The sequence below is a fragment of the Microcaecilia unicolor genome, chromosome 11 (genome assembly GCF_901765095.1).
Source record: "Microcaecilia unicolor chromosome 11, aMicUni1.1, whole genome shotgun sequence".
NCBI lineage: Eukaryota > Metazoa > Chordata > Amphibia > Gymnophiona > Siphonopidae > Microcaecilia > Microcaecilia unicolor.
Window position 1 is genome coordinate 201,452,614 of NC_044041.1, and position 14,110 is coordinate 201,466,723.

Below are 14,110 nucleotides of genomic sequence, written 5' to 3' on the forward strand. Positions count from 1 at the left end.
AGCACCACTAAGGAGGTTTAACGATAGGAGACAGCATGACGTCAAAAGGGTGAAGCCGACCACCTCCCTCCCCGGTGCAGCCGCTATATTGGTCAAAGGCAAGCAAAACAATCAGCTGCTGTATCCATATTGTCATTTGTTGTTATTTAATCTTAGTAATAGAAACATGCTGGCTTGTGCAGCATACAGATGTACACAGAGGAAGTATCACAACGGAATAATCTCTCATTGGTTAGAGTAGTAATTATTTCTAAATTATAATCATTGTGTCATTTCCAGGGGCTGGTTATAGGGACACCCTAGCAGGCGTTCTATTGGTGCTGAGATTTTTTCAGCTAGTAAAGGGCCACCAAAAGAGATCATGTTCTAAGAATCAGGTGCTCAATACTGACAAGGTTGTTTTGTGCCTAGATCAAAAGAGAAAAATGATATGTGGGAACTTGCTCCTTTTGTTTTGTTGAATGCAGTGGTATATTATAAAAATGAACTTGATTTTTTTTTTTCTTTATTACTACTATTTTAAAGAGATGCATTGTATAATGAGGGAAATGCTACCTTCTTGCATTAGTCTGAAGTCAGTCCAAATGTGCCAGTTGTGTTGTATATATTTATTTCTACTTAAAGTCTGTTTGGATGTAAGTTCACACAAAGTTACCTATTTTCAGTGGAAAATAAATCTATTGGCTACCTGCTATGCAACATTCCATCAGTTTCATTATTGCTAGCAAAGTATTATACATTTGGGGCATTTGCTTAAAACTTTGATGGTTTTATTCGTTTATCCAGACCTTACATGCACATGGTATTGCTTTTTAAAACCTAAGGCTTGAACAATTGGGTATAAACTGTGTTGTTTGCTTCTCACTTTATTTGTTTTTGGATGCCTTCAAGGCCATTTCTTTGTCATTCATTCAATCTCCTTAAGCGCCCAAAGGACTCCCTTCACTGGTCCCCTGTTGGTGACGTAATGGAAAGTGCTTCCCTCATTGGTCTGCTCAGTGATGACATTCTAAAAGGGCGTCGGAAGCGCTTCTCCATTGGTTTCCTGGGGCGTGACGTCATTCCCAAGATGGCGGCGGCGGCTGCATTGTGAAGCGGGGAAGATGTTGCTGGTTCGGAGAGGGCTGATCGCCGCTCTTAGCCGAGGGGCTCCGGGCTCGGCTCTCTGCGGCCTGGGAGCGGCGCCGCCCCTGAAGCAGCGAGCTGAGGAGCGCGCAGGTAAAGAGTTTGGTTTGCGCAGGGGACTACCGGTCCCACAATGCACCGGGGGAAGTTGCCGGTCCTGGTCCAGGGGGCTTAGTGTAAGACCCGGGATCTTTGTGCCCCCCCCCCCCAAAGAACGGAACAGAGGCATGGGAACTTTACGAAAAGAACCAAAACACATAAAGCTCACACCAGGGGCGTATCTGGACTCGGGCGGTAGGGGGGGCCAGAGCCAGAGGGAGGGGGCACATTTTAGCCGACACCCTCCCCCGCTGCTGTCACTTACCTTTGCTGGCGGGGGACCCCAACCCCCCGCCAGCCGAGGTCCTCTCTTCCATGCAGGCTGCGCCGCTGCAAGTTTCAACGCTTCCTGTTCTTCTGAGTCTGACGTCCTGCACGTACAACACGCAGGACGTCAGACTGAATTCCAAATTCTGAGTCTGACGTTCTGCACGTTGTACGTGCAGGACGTCAGACTCAGAAGAACAGGAAGCGTTGAAACTTGCATCCTGCACGGAAGAGAGGACTTCGGCTGGCGGGGGCTTGGGGTCCCCCGCCAGCAAAGATCGGCGACGGGTTGGTGGCGGGAGGGGGAGGGGAGAGGGTCTGTAGTAGGGGGGTCCAGGGTGAAATCTGCGGGGGCCCAGGCCCCTGTGGCTCCACGCAGATACGCCCCTGGCTCACACGTACTGTTCAGTAATACATCCACTTATGAATTCACAATCCCCTAATCTCACCACACTCATACCTTTACTCACAGAAAAATGTATACCATATGCTTCATATAGCACCCCTTAATTTCCCGTTCTCTCCTTCCAATGTCTCATTTCTCCCATTTTTCCTTTCAATTAATTTATTCCTTAACGATTTTGACTTCATCTCGCCTACCCTTCACAATGTAATCCATAACCTGAATTGTAACAAATTGTATTTCCATTATTCATAATGTATTGTAAGCCACACTGAGCCCGCAAAAAAGGTGGGAAAATGTGGGATACAAATGCAATAAATAATAATAACTGGGAACATGAAATGCCATTGCTTGTCAGACATGCGGCCCACACTAGGATAGAACTGCCAAATTACTCAGTTCAGGAGGGAGATTTTTTGACACGTCCTTGGTTTTGAACATGTATTTTGAAAGCATTATACTATTCTACTCATTGAAATCAATTAAAAATCCTACTGATAACTTTTCAGCTCTGGCTATAATATTGTCACATGTGAGGGGCATTATGATGTGTGTGGGGGTGGGGGGGGGTTAATTTCCAAATTTTGAAAACAGTTTAGAACTGTGCACTAGATAAGCAGACCAAAGTATATTTAAGAGAAGAAAAAAAAAGACATAATATGTGTCAGACAACAGATCTAGGTCTTATAGGTGAACAGATCGTTTATTTCTATATTAGTTCACTAGAATGTACAGAAATAAAATTAAACATTTTTTTTTGAGGGGGGGGGGGGGGTTACATGTTTTTGTTTTTATGTATTATTGGACTAACTCAATACATCTCTTGACTAGCGTTTGGGAGTTAACATCCCCTTTCTCGTCCTAAAGGAATGCTTCCTTCAAAACTGCACATATTGATGCCAGTGTTCCTGATTTTTATTTTCTCCTCCTCCTCCGCCCCCCCCCCCCCCGGTTCTTTTTTAAGGAAACAGACTTCTTGTGCAGACAGCCAGGAATTATGCTCCGCGTGCAAAAAAGAAGCAAGGTAAGGGAAGAATTATAGTTTAGTTTTTATAAGTTCCAGTATTTGAGTTCGCTATGAAATTGCCTTAAGAACATAAAAGCCAGGATCCTGCCTCCAACAGTGGCCAATCTAGGTCACAGGTACCTGGCAGGATCCCAAGTTATAGATCCATTCCTTGATGATCGCTCTCAGGGATATACGGTGCAAATCTAGCTGATTAATAATGGTTTGTTTAATTATTTTTCTTACCTCCCCAACAGACTAAGGGTTCCTTTTTATTAAGGTACTTTAATGATTAGTGCATTCTAAATTCTAAGAAGCCCGTTTTCTGCCTATGGGCTAATTAGCATTTAGGGGCCTTTTGCTAAGCAGCAGTAAGCCCACCGCAGGCTTACCATGTGGCAATCCAGTGCTACCACCGGCCCAATGCAAGCATCCACAGTAGTTCCACCACACAGAATTTCCGGTGTTAGCAATAGAAATCAAACAAAATAAAACATGGAAAAGAAAATAAGATGATACCTGTTTTATTGGACATAACTTAATACATTTCTTGATTAGCTTTCGAAGGTTGCCCTTCTTCGTCAGATCGGTGTTAGCAGAAATATTTGAAAAATATTTCTGCACGGAGTTACTTGGTGGTGATCAGGCAGCAGTTACTGCTGGGTTAGCGCAGGAGCCTTTACCACCATCTCAGAGGGTGGTGGTAAGTGCGCCCCCCCCCCCCTCTGTATGGCCACACGGTAAATGCGAACTTACCGAATGGCCATTTCATTTTTTGGCCTTTTTATCCACTGCAGTAAAAAGGGCCTCAGAGTGGTTTTCTGTAACCTGGACATGCTGATTGGGTGGTGGAGCCAGTGGTGGGAGGCGGGGCTAGTGCTGGGCAGACTTCTACGGTCTGTGCCCTGAAAATAGCAGGTACAAATCAAGGTCAGGTATACACAAAAAGTAGCACATATGAGTTTATCTTGTTGGGCAGACTGGATAGACCATGCATGTCTTTTTCTGACGTCATCTACTATGTAAGTCTAAATATCAACGTCCATCTTTTTTTCATTTTTTAACTTAGACATACCTTCCTCTTCTGGTACGCCCATGTTTTGGCCCTTCTTTAGTCCTGCCCAGACCATGCCCCCTTGGCTTATGGATGTACTGCATTTTTAGATGTCCATATCCCAGCTTTTATAAAATCAGGATTTGGATGTTCATGCAGTATTGCATGTCTAAATGCTGGTTTTCAGATGCTCAGAACACAAATAAATAAAGCTTCTAAAATAGGGGCCAAAAGGATTTGGGGGGTGGGGAATAAAAGATTCCAAAGGGGGGCAGGGCAAAAGGTAAACAAACTGTCATGAACTTAGACCAAATATGTAAAGTAAAATAAATTGTTTTTTGTCTGGATGTTATAGGATTTCAGAACCCCCATTTCATAGCAGTCAGTGGTTTATGCCAAACCTCTTCTGCAGCTTTCAAACTACATTTTAATCATAGACTGAAGTTTTTCTACTGCATTATGTTATTGAGCTTCTTTCATAGATGTTGCACACATTTTGCATTTTAGAGTTTGTCAGTCAGCTGGCTGATTTGCCTCCCACCATGTTGAAGAAAGATTATGCCAATGTCCAGTTGATGGAAACGTAAGTGGATACTATGATGTATTTAACACCTGGGCCTCTGGCAGGCTGAAATTCAGAGAAAGCAGCTCAAAGTAAATAGATTTCATTCCCACTTCCCCACCCTTATCTCAGCAAGGGTGTTTCTCCTTTCCTTCAGAGTTCTGGGGGTTTTGGACTGAGGACTCCAAAATATGAAACAATGATGCTTTGCTGATGCTGTAGAAGATAAATCCTCTCTAGCCTGGTGCACAGAGACCCATAGCACAAAAAACACCATTATAACAATTGTTTGTAAAGTTATTATGCATCTTGATGTAAATAATGAAAGCATTCAGGAAAACTAACTCCTGTGAAAGAGGAGCAGAACTACAAAGCTATGTGTTAAATTAATGTTGCAAGATGCAATCAGTGATAGTAAATTCCAAGTTTCCAATTCTTGAAAAACAAATTGGTTGGCGTTCTGCTACAAACAGAAAATAAAAAGTTATGGTCTGTAATAACTCTTACTGCCCACATAAGGTCCCCACGTTCTTTGTGCTTATCTAGAAGGCCGACTCCTACAGCCATGAGTCAGTGCTGCCATTTTGAAAACGTGGGCTAATGAGACAGGAGCGGAAAGTCCTGGGGGGAGGGGGGAGCGAGACCTGACTGGGGCTTGGATGCAGAGGGAAGGGTCTTAGGGGGATCAGATTGAGTGAAGATCTAACGTGGGTAGGGGGTGGAGAACAGAGTTGAGGAATTATGGGGACCTGAGAGATCCTGTCTGAGATTTGGGTGGCACGTAAGTGCTTACGGCCAGCACATGTCCAGTTGTACCCAGATATTTGATGAAGGTGCCCAGACTTGGCCCTGTTTTTAATTTTCAGGTCTGATTTAGCTGAGAGTAGTATTAAAAAAAAAAAACAGCTGAGTGCTGCCTGCTCAGTATTGATTAAAATGCCTCGGCTTCATCCAAATGGTTATCTCTGGTAGCCCCTACATATAGACAGCATAAAATCATGCATGTTCATACACCTGTATGCACATTCATCTGTATGCACATTCACCTGTGCAATTTTAGAAAGCCCATTTGCCCACATGTTATAAATACGTGATAAAATTACCCCCTTTTAAGAACAGGGGGTCGATATTCAATGCCAGGCCATGTCAAGGCACCGGAATTGAATATCTGGTTATACATAGCCAGATAACACTTATCCGATTAAGTGCGATATTCATCACTTAACCAGATAAAGATAGGACTGTATTTTATGTGGTCTTGTTTGCCTGGTTAACTTATGCAGTCAAGTGTTGAATCAGCTAAGTACCAACTCTGCCCACAAAACAGCCGGTTCCAACTTAGGTGCTAATTGGGTATATCTAACGGCACTATCTAGTTACCCGATTAGCTCTGGACAAGCGATTAAAAACGGTCAGGAGCCATTGGGATTTCCTGTAAGTGAGGTTTAGGACAGGGATTCACTGTATTTGAGAATTTTATGGTGTCTCCTCAATTCCCCAGGGTGGACGATGTGGTTCGACGCTTGTTATCCCTGGAGATGGCAAATCAGGTGAGTTCACTGTATCAGTTCAGCTATTCCCACCTGTGCTGTGTCCCACTGCTTTGAACCCCTTTATCCCCAGCGCCATGTAACGTATTTTAACATTAGGGCTGTGGTACAGCTTTCAGGAGGGAAACATGGTCTTTGTGCTTCCTTACAGAAAGAAAAAGTGAAAATAAAAACTCAGCAGATGGTGGATAAAGTGAAGAGAAATCCAAATGACAGTGGTTCTCCTGAATCTCAGAGTACGTGGAGCCCGGCGGCCCTTTTTGCTTAGTTTTGATTGCAAACATTGTAGCTTTTGGACAGTATTTCAACTCTTGAACTTTTCCCTGACTGAAGTACTCTGTTCTCCCTGCCAAGTAGTAACGTCCGGCAGATCGCACTGTTGTGTTATGGATGATACATTTGTAGTATTACTGTTGTGATCTTTTAATGGAATGGCAGGGCAGTTGATCACATTTTTATACATTTCATTAAGTCTGCAGCACCTTTGCAGTTAACAGTGCAATTTCTACCCCACCCCCAAATTCCCTTTCTTCACAGTGCTTGTGTCTTTGTCTTCCTCCGTGACTTCTTTAGTTTGAGCTTACCTATGGCTCAAAAAATGGAAGTTTGTGTTATGAATAAGTTCTTGCTCTTTGCCCCCTCCCCCCCCCCCTCGGAATCCATAAAGGTAGTAAATGTAATTTCTTCCACCCTATTTGGTCTGCAGTGCTAGCACAGTGATTACAGCACATAAACATAAAGGAATCCTGTTCAGAAGGAATGGATCCTAAGGAGCTAAGCCGAGATTGGGTGGCAGAGCCAGTGGCGGAAGGCGGGGATGGTGCTGGGCAGACTTATACGGTCTGTGCCAGAGCCAGTGGTGGGAGGCGGGACTGGTGGTTGGGAGGCGGGGATAGTGCTGGGCAGACTTATACGGTCTGTGCCAGAGCCGGTGGTTGGGAGGCAGGGATAGTGCTGGGCAGACTTATACGGTCTGTGCCAGAGCCGGTGGTGGGAGGTGGGGCTGGTGTTGGGAGGCGGGGATAGTGCTGGGCAGACTTATACGGTCTGTGCCAAAGCCGGTGGTGGGAGGCGGGACTGGTGGTTGGGAGGCGGGGATAGTGCTGGGCAGACTTATACAGTCTGTGCCAGAGCCGGTGGTGGAAGGCGGGACTGGTGGTTGGGAGATGGGGATGGTGCTGGGCAGACTTATACGTTCTGTGCCAGAGCCCGTGGTGGGAGGCGGGACTGGTGGTTGGGAGGTGGGGATGGTGCTGGGCAGACTTATACGGTCTGTGCCAGAGCCGGTGGTGGGAGGCGGGACTGGTGGTTGGGAGGCGGGGATGGTGCTGGGCAGACTTATACAGTCTGTGCCAGAGCCGGTGGTGGGAGGCGGGACTGGTGGTTGGGAGGCGGGGATAGTGCTGGGCAGACTTATACGGTCTGTGCCAGAGCCGGTGGTTGGGAGGTGGAGATGGTGCTGGGCAGACTTATACGTTCTGTGCCAGAGCCCGTGGTGGGAGGCGGGACTGGTGGTTGGGAGGCGGGGATGGTGCTGGGCAGACTTATACGGTCTGTGCCAGAGCCAGTGGTGGGAGGCGGGACTGGTGGTTGGGAGGCGGGGATAGTGCTGGGCAGACTTATATGGTCTGTGCCAGAGCCGGTGGTTGGGAGGTGGAGATGGTGCTGGGCAGACTTACAAGGTCTGTGCCCTGAAAAAGACAGGTACAAATCAAAGTAAGGTATACACAAAAAGTGGCACATATGAGTTTATCTTGTTGGGCAGACTGGGTGGACCGTGCAAGTCTTTTTCTGCCGTCATCTACTATGTTACTATTCGCTTTGAGACTTCAAGCAAATCTCTTAACCCAGTGGTTCCCAAATTTGGTCCTGGAGGCACCCCAGCCAGTCAAGTTTGTAGGATATCCACAATGATTATTCATAAGAGATTTGCATGCAGATCTTTCTCATGAATATTCATTGTGGATATCCTGAAAACCTGACTGGCTGGCTGGGGTGTCTCCTGGACCAGGCGTGGGAACCACTGTCTTAACCTCTACGCAAACTTTTGACAGCAACCTGGCTGCTTATTTTGCATAGGGCTATGTAAAATGGTAGCCTGAGAAATGTGTTACGGGGTAATTTAAAATGCTGAGATAAACACAATTTGATGCTCAAGTTTTGTTTAAAGGAGAAACCTGCTCAGGTTGGGTACTGTCCCTTCTTGGTTACTGAAAGTAGCAGAAATGCTGCGGTCCTTTTCTTGGCTTTCATTTCCTCTTTCTGTTACATCTGCAACAGCACATGGGGCTTGGGATATGAAAGAGCAGGCGATGGGGACATCACTGGTAGGCAGGAGGTGTGCTGAGCCAAACAAGCCCCAGGTGCAGTCAACACTCGTGTAAAATGGCTTTCACGGTTCAGCCTATCTGACATTCTGAGATCCATTTTCTGTGAATAGAAGAAAGATGTGGCAAGTGAACAGAATAAAACTGACAGTTGCCTTAAGTGCATGAACTGAGCTAAGAATTCATCTGCAAAAAATTAGACTTTTTGGATAGCTTCATTTCGATTAAAAGTATGGGGGGGTGGGTTTTCTCCCACTGCAGCTCCTTTGTGATTCTGGGCATAGATTTAGGCGGACTGGGCCTTATTCTATAACTACGCGCATAAATTTCAGAACGCCCCCGAAATGCCCCTTTTTGCCTGCGCGCATTAGAAGTTAGGCGTGCTGCATTATAGAATACGCTTAGTGAGTTAGGCATGTAAATTCTAATTATTGCCAATTAGTGCTCATTATTGCTTGTTAAGAGCTGTTATCAACGCTGATTAGCTGGTTAAGCCAATTAAGTTAAGCTCGTTGTTATAGAATACGCTTGGATTTCGGCGCGGATCTGTAGGTGTGCTATATAGACTTCAGGGGTTAGTTTACATAACTATTAGACGTACATTGTGGCTCGCCCATGCTCCTCCCCTGTGATCCTCCCTTTTTCATTGATGCACTAATGGACCCTTTTATGAATGCATGGTAGGGGTAGTGTGCGGCAATACACCACTACCGCCAGGCACCCTGCGGCAGTTCTGCTTTTGCCACACACCATTTCCTGCAGTAGAAAATTTTTATTTTCCAGTGGGGGTGGTAGGGAATGGGCATGCCTGGCGGTAATCATGCGCATTGCCCAATTAACGCACAAGTAGCGCATGAGTCCTTACTGCCTGATGAATAGGGGGGCAGTAACTGCCCCATACTAATTTGCAAATTACCACGTGGCCATTAATGGCAGAAATAGAAATTTAAGTCATTTTAGATCCGCGTTAAAAAGTGGCCGGAGAGCATTAAACTACCACCAGCCACTTTTTAGCGTGGCTTGCTAAGCAAGTTGCGCGCCTACATTATAGAGTAGCTCAGAGTGCGCAGCTGCCGCTTACCTTCGTAAATGGTATTCTGTAAAAGTAGGCTTGCAAATGATGCCTACCTTTAGGTGACTAATTATAGAATGAAGGGCTATGTGGCTAATTTTCTTCTTTGTTCTGCAGTTGCTGTGCTGACTGTCAAAATTCGCAACTTCCAGGAACACATTCAAATGCACCCCAAGGTGGGTCCATGCAAAATGCAGCAGGAGCCATCCAGGCCACCTTGAGGTGGCCTCTTGTTTTGGGCTTCTCTTATCGCTAATTTCTCTCTCTCCGTGATAACCTTTTTTTTTTTCTTTCCTATATTTGCTAATTATTTTAAACTGCTCAGATGATGGCCGGTATATCAAGCACTAAATAACCTTGGAAATTAATGCCCAAACTCTTAGGAGACACAGATTTTTAGACATCAGTTTAAAAGGTAGAGTCAGGTCCTGATGGGAATTTTTTGGTAAGAACACTGTAGAGAAACTTCTTCAGGAACGTTGAAACCAGCTAAGAAATGAGGGTGAATGTTCCTTGATTCTAAAGGAAAACAAAGGACCATAAATTCTACAGCACAAAAAGTACAAAAATCTTGATGTCCTGGAAGAGAGAGAGTATGTTTGCTACAGGTGATAGAGGAAACTCCTGAGATTGCTTGGATTTGGGGAATCAGCTTATCCCAAGGTTTTTGACCTGTAGTTGTACTAGGCATCCACAGGAGCTAATCTAATCTAATCAAGGCTCTTATATACCATGGTATCCCCAAATTAGGGTCCAAAACAGTTTACAAAAGATAAGTGACTTAGCAATTCCCATTTAATCACAGATTATTCAATTAAAAAATGTCTAAAGGACGAGAAGGGGAGGGGGACGTCGTTAATATAGAGAGAGGGGGCTATACGGGTATAGTGGGGCGGAAGTGGGGGGGAAAATATGACGACGGATAGTAAGAACACGTTTGGAATAGTTGCTGATTTGTTACCTGCTGTACTTCCACTGAGATGTTCAATGCTATTGTTTAAGCTGTTAGCAATAAAGATATATTTTACAATGGATCCTCAGGAGCTTAGTCAAGATCGGGAGGCGGGGCTTGTGGTTGGGAGGCGGGGATAGTGCTGGGCAGACTTATACGGTCTGTGCCAGAGCCGGTGGTTGGGAGGCGGGGCTGGTGGTTGGGAGGCGGGGATAGTGCTGGGCAGACTTATACGGTCTGTGCCCTGAAGAGGACAGGTACAAATCAAAGTAGGGTATACACAATAAGTAGCAAATATGAGTTATCTTGTTGGGCAGACTGGATGGACCGTACAGGTCTTTTTCTGCCGTCATCTACTATGTTACAATAAAAATTTCTGAAATAAAAACGTTTTAAGCACCTTACAAAATAATTCATATGAAAATAAACATCTCACTGAACAAGGGAGTGTGTTCCAAACTTCCACTGCTCTATAAGAAAACGAAGATTCCGGTAATCCTTTAAGCCTTATGCCCTTAAAAGAAGGATAAATTAGTACTATATTTGCTTGTCCTAGAAGGAATCTGAATTAATTCTGAGATAGGTGCTAGACCATGTACAATTTTAAACGTAAAACATGCTAACTGAAATATAATTCGAGCTTTCTTGAGTTCAGTCTGTTAAACAGGCAGTGTTATTTACTCATATGTAAAAATGGCTGTTCATCTGTGTATTCATTGACCAAATCAGCTCAGCTAGAGGCCTGAGGTAGATATTTAATCAAAATAGGTAACAGTATGGATCCTTTGATACCTTGCAGATCCAGCACCTCAGGTGGTGGTTAGGCACTGCCAGGTCCAAGTCAGGGTGAAAGCTGCCGACTGATAGGTAACCCTGACTTACTTTTTGCTGTTACAGTAAGGAAGCGGCTGGCCTGACTAATTCTCCAACCAAAAGTTGGCTGTACAGAAATGGCTATATCTGGTGGATTTGACATTTTCATTAGGAACCACTCGTGACCTCGCTTAGCTTAGATAAAATCTGCCAGGAAGCAGCAGGCACTGCAGAAGGCTGAAACTGCCATAGTCAAGTTCAGTGATAAAGGAGGCGAGATAAGAGAAATGCCGTGCATGAAATGGTTTTGTGTAATTCTAATAAGGGCATCTAGCTCGGCACTAGTATCGAACCGATAACCACGCCTAGCCTCAAGGAAAATGACATGAGTATTTTAACCCATTGCAGGATAAAAGCAACAAACGCATCATGCTGATGGCTATTGACCGACGGAATAAACTGCTCAAGTATTTGCGTCTTACCCGCTACGACGCTTTTGAGAACGTATGTAAGCAGCTGGGTATAGAGTACGTAATCCCTTCGCAGTACCACAGAAGACCTACTCGCCGCTGGATCGCAAAGAAGGCACTCTGTATCAAGGTAGGAGCAGAGCCGGGACACATGGAGGGTAATTCTGTTAAACATAACTGGAATACTGTCATTTACATGCACATGTACATATGCCAACGGTCTGGTCGTTAACGTGTTTTCTGTAAAGAGGTCACCAAAACTTAGGTACAAGAATTACCTTCAGAATACTGGCTGGCTGCACATACTCAGGACAGATCGTCCTCGTGCTGTCGATGGTGTATCCTTGCATCATGGTCTAATTTCTAAAACCTTTCAGGACGTTGGAAGGGAGCAACCCAGAACCACATAGTGATATAATCAAGTGGCACTTTAATACCTCTTGCAACAAACCACCTCCAACAGAAAATGAACAACTGATTGGCATGCAGAACACGTTAACTGCATTTCTGAGGGGAAAAGTGAATTTGAAAGCTCTTAAATCTTTAAATATTCCTGTCACTGTGGATTTAAGCACTGGACTGTCCCGCTGTCTCTGTAGCCCAGCAAACCTCTGAATGCAGCTGCCAACAGAGGGTATGTGGTGTAGTTTAACCCTTTGTTTTACCACCTTTGAAATACACGCAAAGCAGAGTGTCCGTGGAACTGAAAGCCAAAGTTAGAGGTTGAGAGAAGGAGGCAGAGGGAAATCAGTTTGCAGACAAACTTTCATATGAAGTTGTCAGGGGATGTAGGCTGAAAATTAGGAGAGACAGAAAGAGAAGCTGGCCAAATGCATGTGTGAAAAGCCAGGCTTTGAACACAGAGAGATGTAGTGGTGGAAACAGAGCTCCATAATGGTGGAGTTTGGTAGCAGAGCATCGGTTGCACTTCAGGCAAATCAGGAGAGGGGTGGAATAGCCAGGAGATTCTGGGGGTGAATGTACCAGTGTAGGGCTCACTGCTGGAGTCTGCAGAGGGGAGGGGAGGGCTCTTCTTTCAGAGTATCTGCTACTGTGCTCAAACAGAACGTCTGCGGCAGGACTATTCCAGTAATTCAGGGTTATTGTGATAGACTGGGGATATTGTCCTGCATCTCCTCTTTCTGCCAAGGATGATCCTGACTGGGACTTTGACCACTTTATTCTTGAGAGAGATTTGAGAAATGTGTTTTGTCCAAGTAGGAGGAAAGACAAGAACCTTCTAGACATGAGAGGGTCATTATTTATAAAAAAGTCACTGGTTTTAGGCTCTGAGAACTTGCAGAAATGGTGGTAATTTTAGTGGCTACTTAACGTGCATACGTGACATCTTACAAAATACCAAGCAGCTTAAAATGTGCATGGAGTGTGCTTCACTGTTGTATATGCATGGGTGGAGATAGGGCAGAATCTCCAGGACTGCTGTGAGTGATCACACCTTGAATTAAGCTGCATTATTATCAGCCACTTAAACTACTGTTTTGTTCTGGTTTTTATATAAAGAAAAATACTGCATTTAAGTTTCTTTAAGTAGCACTTTTTGGTAGCTGCCCTGTTACAAAATTACCCTCCACGTGTCATAAAGCTTTACTTCACAGCAATAATGAGATTTTTTTAAATATATCTTTGGATTTTTCCTTTCATCCTGTAAATTTGTCTGAACTCATGAATCGAGAATCAAGAACACTGTGATCCAAACCCAAGATTGAAGAATTTTGGACAGGGGCATAAAACACAAAAATTATACATAAGTATTGCCATACTGGGACAGAACGAAGGTCCATCAAGCCCAGCATCCTGTTTCCAACAGTGGCCAATCCAGGTCACAAGTACCTGGCAAGATCCAAAAACAGTACAATACATTTTATGTGGCTTACCTTACAAATAAGCTGTGGGTTTTCCCCAAATCCATTTTAATAATGGTCTGTGGACTTCTCCTTTAGGAAGCCATCCAGTCCTTTTTTAAACCCTGGTAATCTAACTGCTTTTACTACATTCTCTAGCAAGGAATTCTGGAGTTTAATTACATGTTGAGTGAAGAAATATTTTCTCAGATTTGTTTCAATTTACTACAGCTATCTGTTGTTTTTTTTGTTTGTTTTTTTCTGTCAGGTTTTTAATGAAGTACAGAAGCTAAAAATCGCTAAGAGAAGGGAGGAAAGGGTAGCAGCAGAAGCAAGAGCAGGAACGATTCCTACAGAGAAACCGCTGGCAAACAGTGAAGCTGTGCAATGAAATATTCTAAGGCTCTGTCTCTTGAAACTACAAAAGGAAAGCAATTTCTTCAATAATCAATAAATTATTGTTTTTATCTAACAAAATCATAACCTGTGTAGTTTACTGCCTTTTATTTATTTATTTTTTTGTGTGTGACAATCATCTCACAACAGCA

General features: G+C 44.3%; 1 protein-coding gene across 1 annotated transcript; it reads left to right on the forward strand.

Annotated features, from left to right (window-relative positions):
* The first annotated feature begins 1,031 nt into the window (after positions 1 to 1,031).
* Positions 1,032 to 14,045, forward strand: MRPS15 (mitochondrial ribosomal protein S15). The gene is made up of 8 exons (XM_030218489.1): positions 1,032 to 1,218; positions 2,859 to 2,918; positions 4,462 to 4,537; positions 6,018 to 6,066; positions 6,218 to 6,302; positions 9,583 to 9,641; positions 11,639 to 11,830; positions 13,831 to 14,045. Exons 1-8 carry the CDS (start codon positions 1,104 to 1,106, stop codon positions 13,951 to 13,953), a joined length of 759 nt encoding a protein of 252 aa, XP_030074349.1. The 5' UTR covers positions 1,032 to 1,103; the 3' UTR covers positions 13,954 to 14,045.
* The last annotated feature ends 65 nt before the right edge of the window (positions 14,046 to 14,110 follow it).

Excerpts from the sequence above, each read along its gene's own strand:
- MRPS15 (XM_030218489.1), top strand. The coding sequence starts at position 1,104 with ATGTTGCTGGTTCGGAGAGGGCTGATCGCCGCTCTTAGCCGAGGGGCT. Across the intron at positions 2,919-4,461 it reads GCGTGCAAAAAAGAAGCAAG|AGTTTGTCAGTCAGCTGGCT; the intron begins GTAAGGGAAGAA and ends TTTGCATTTTAG. Across the intron at positions 6,303-9,582 it reads TGGTTCTCCTGAATCTCAGA|TTGCTGTGCTGACTGTCAAA; the intron begins GTACGTGGAGCC and ends TTTGTTCTGCAG.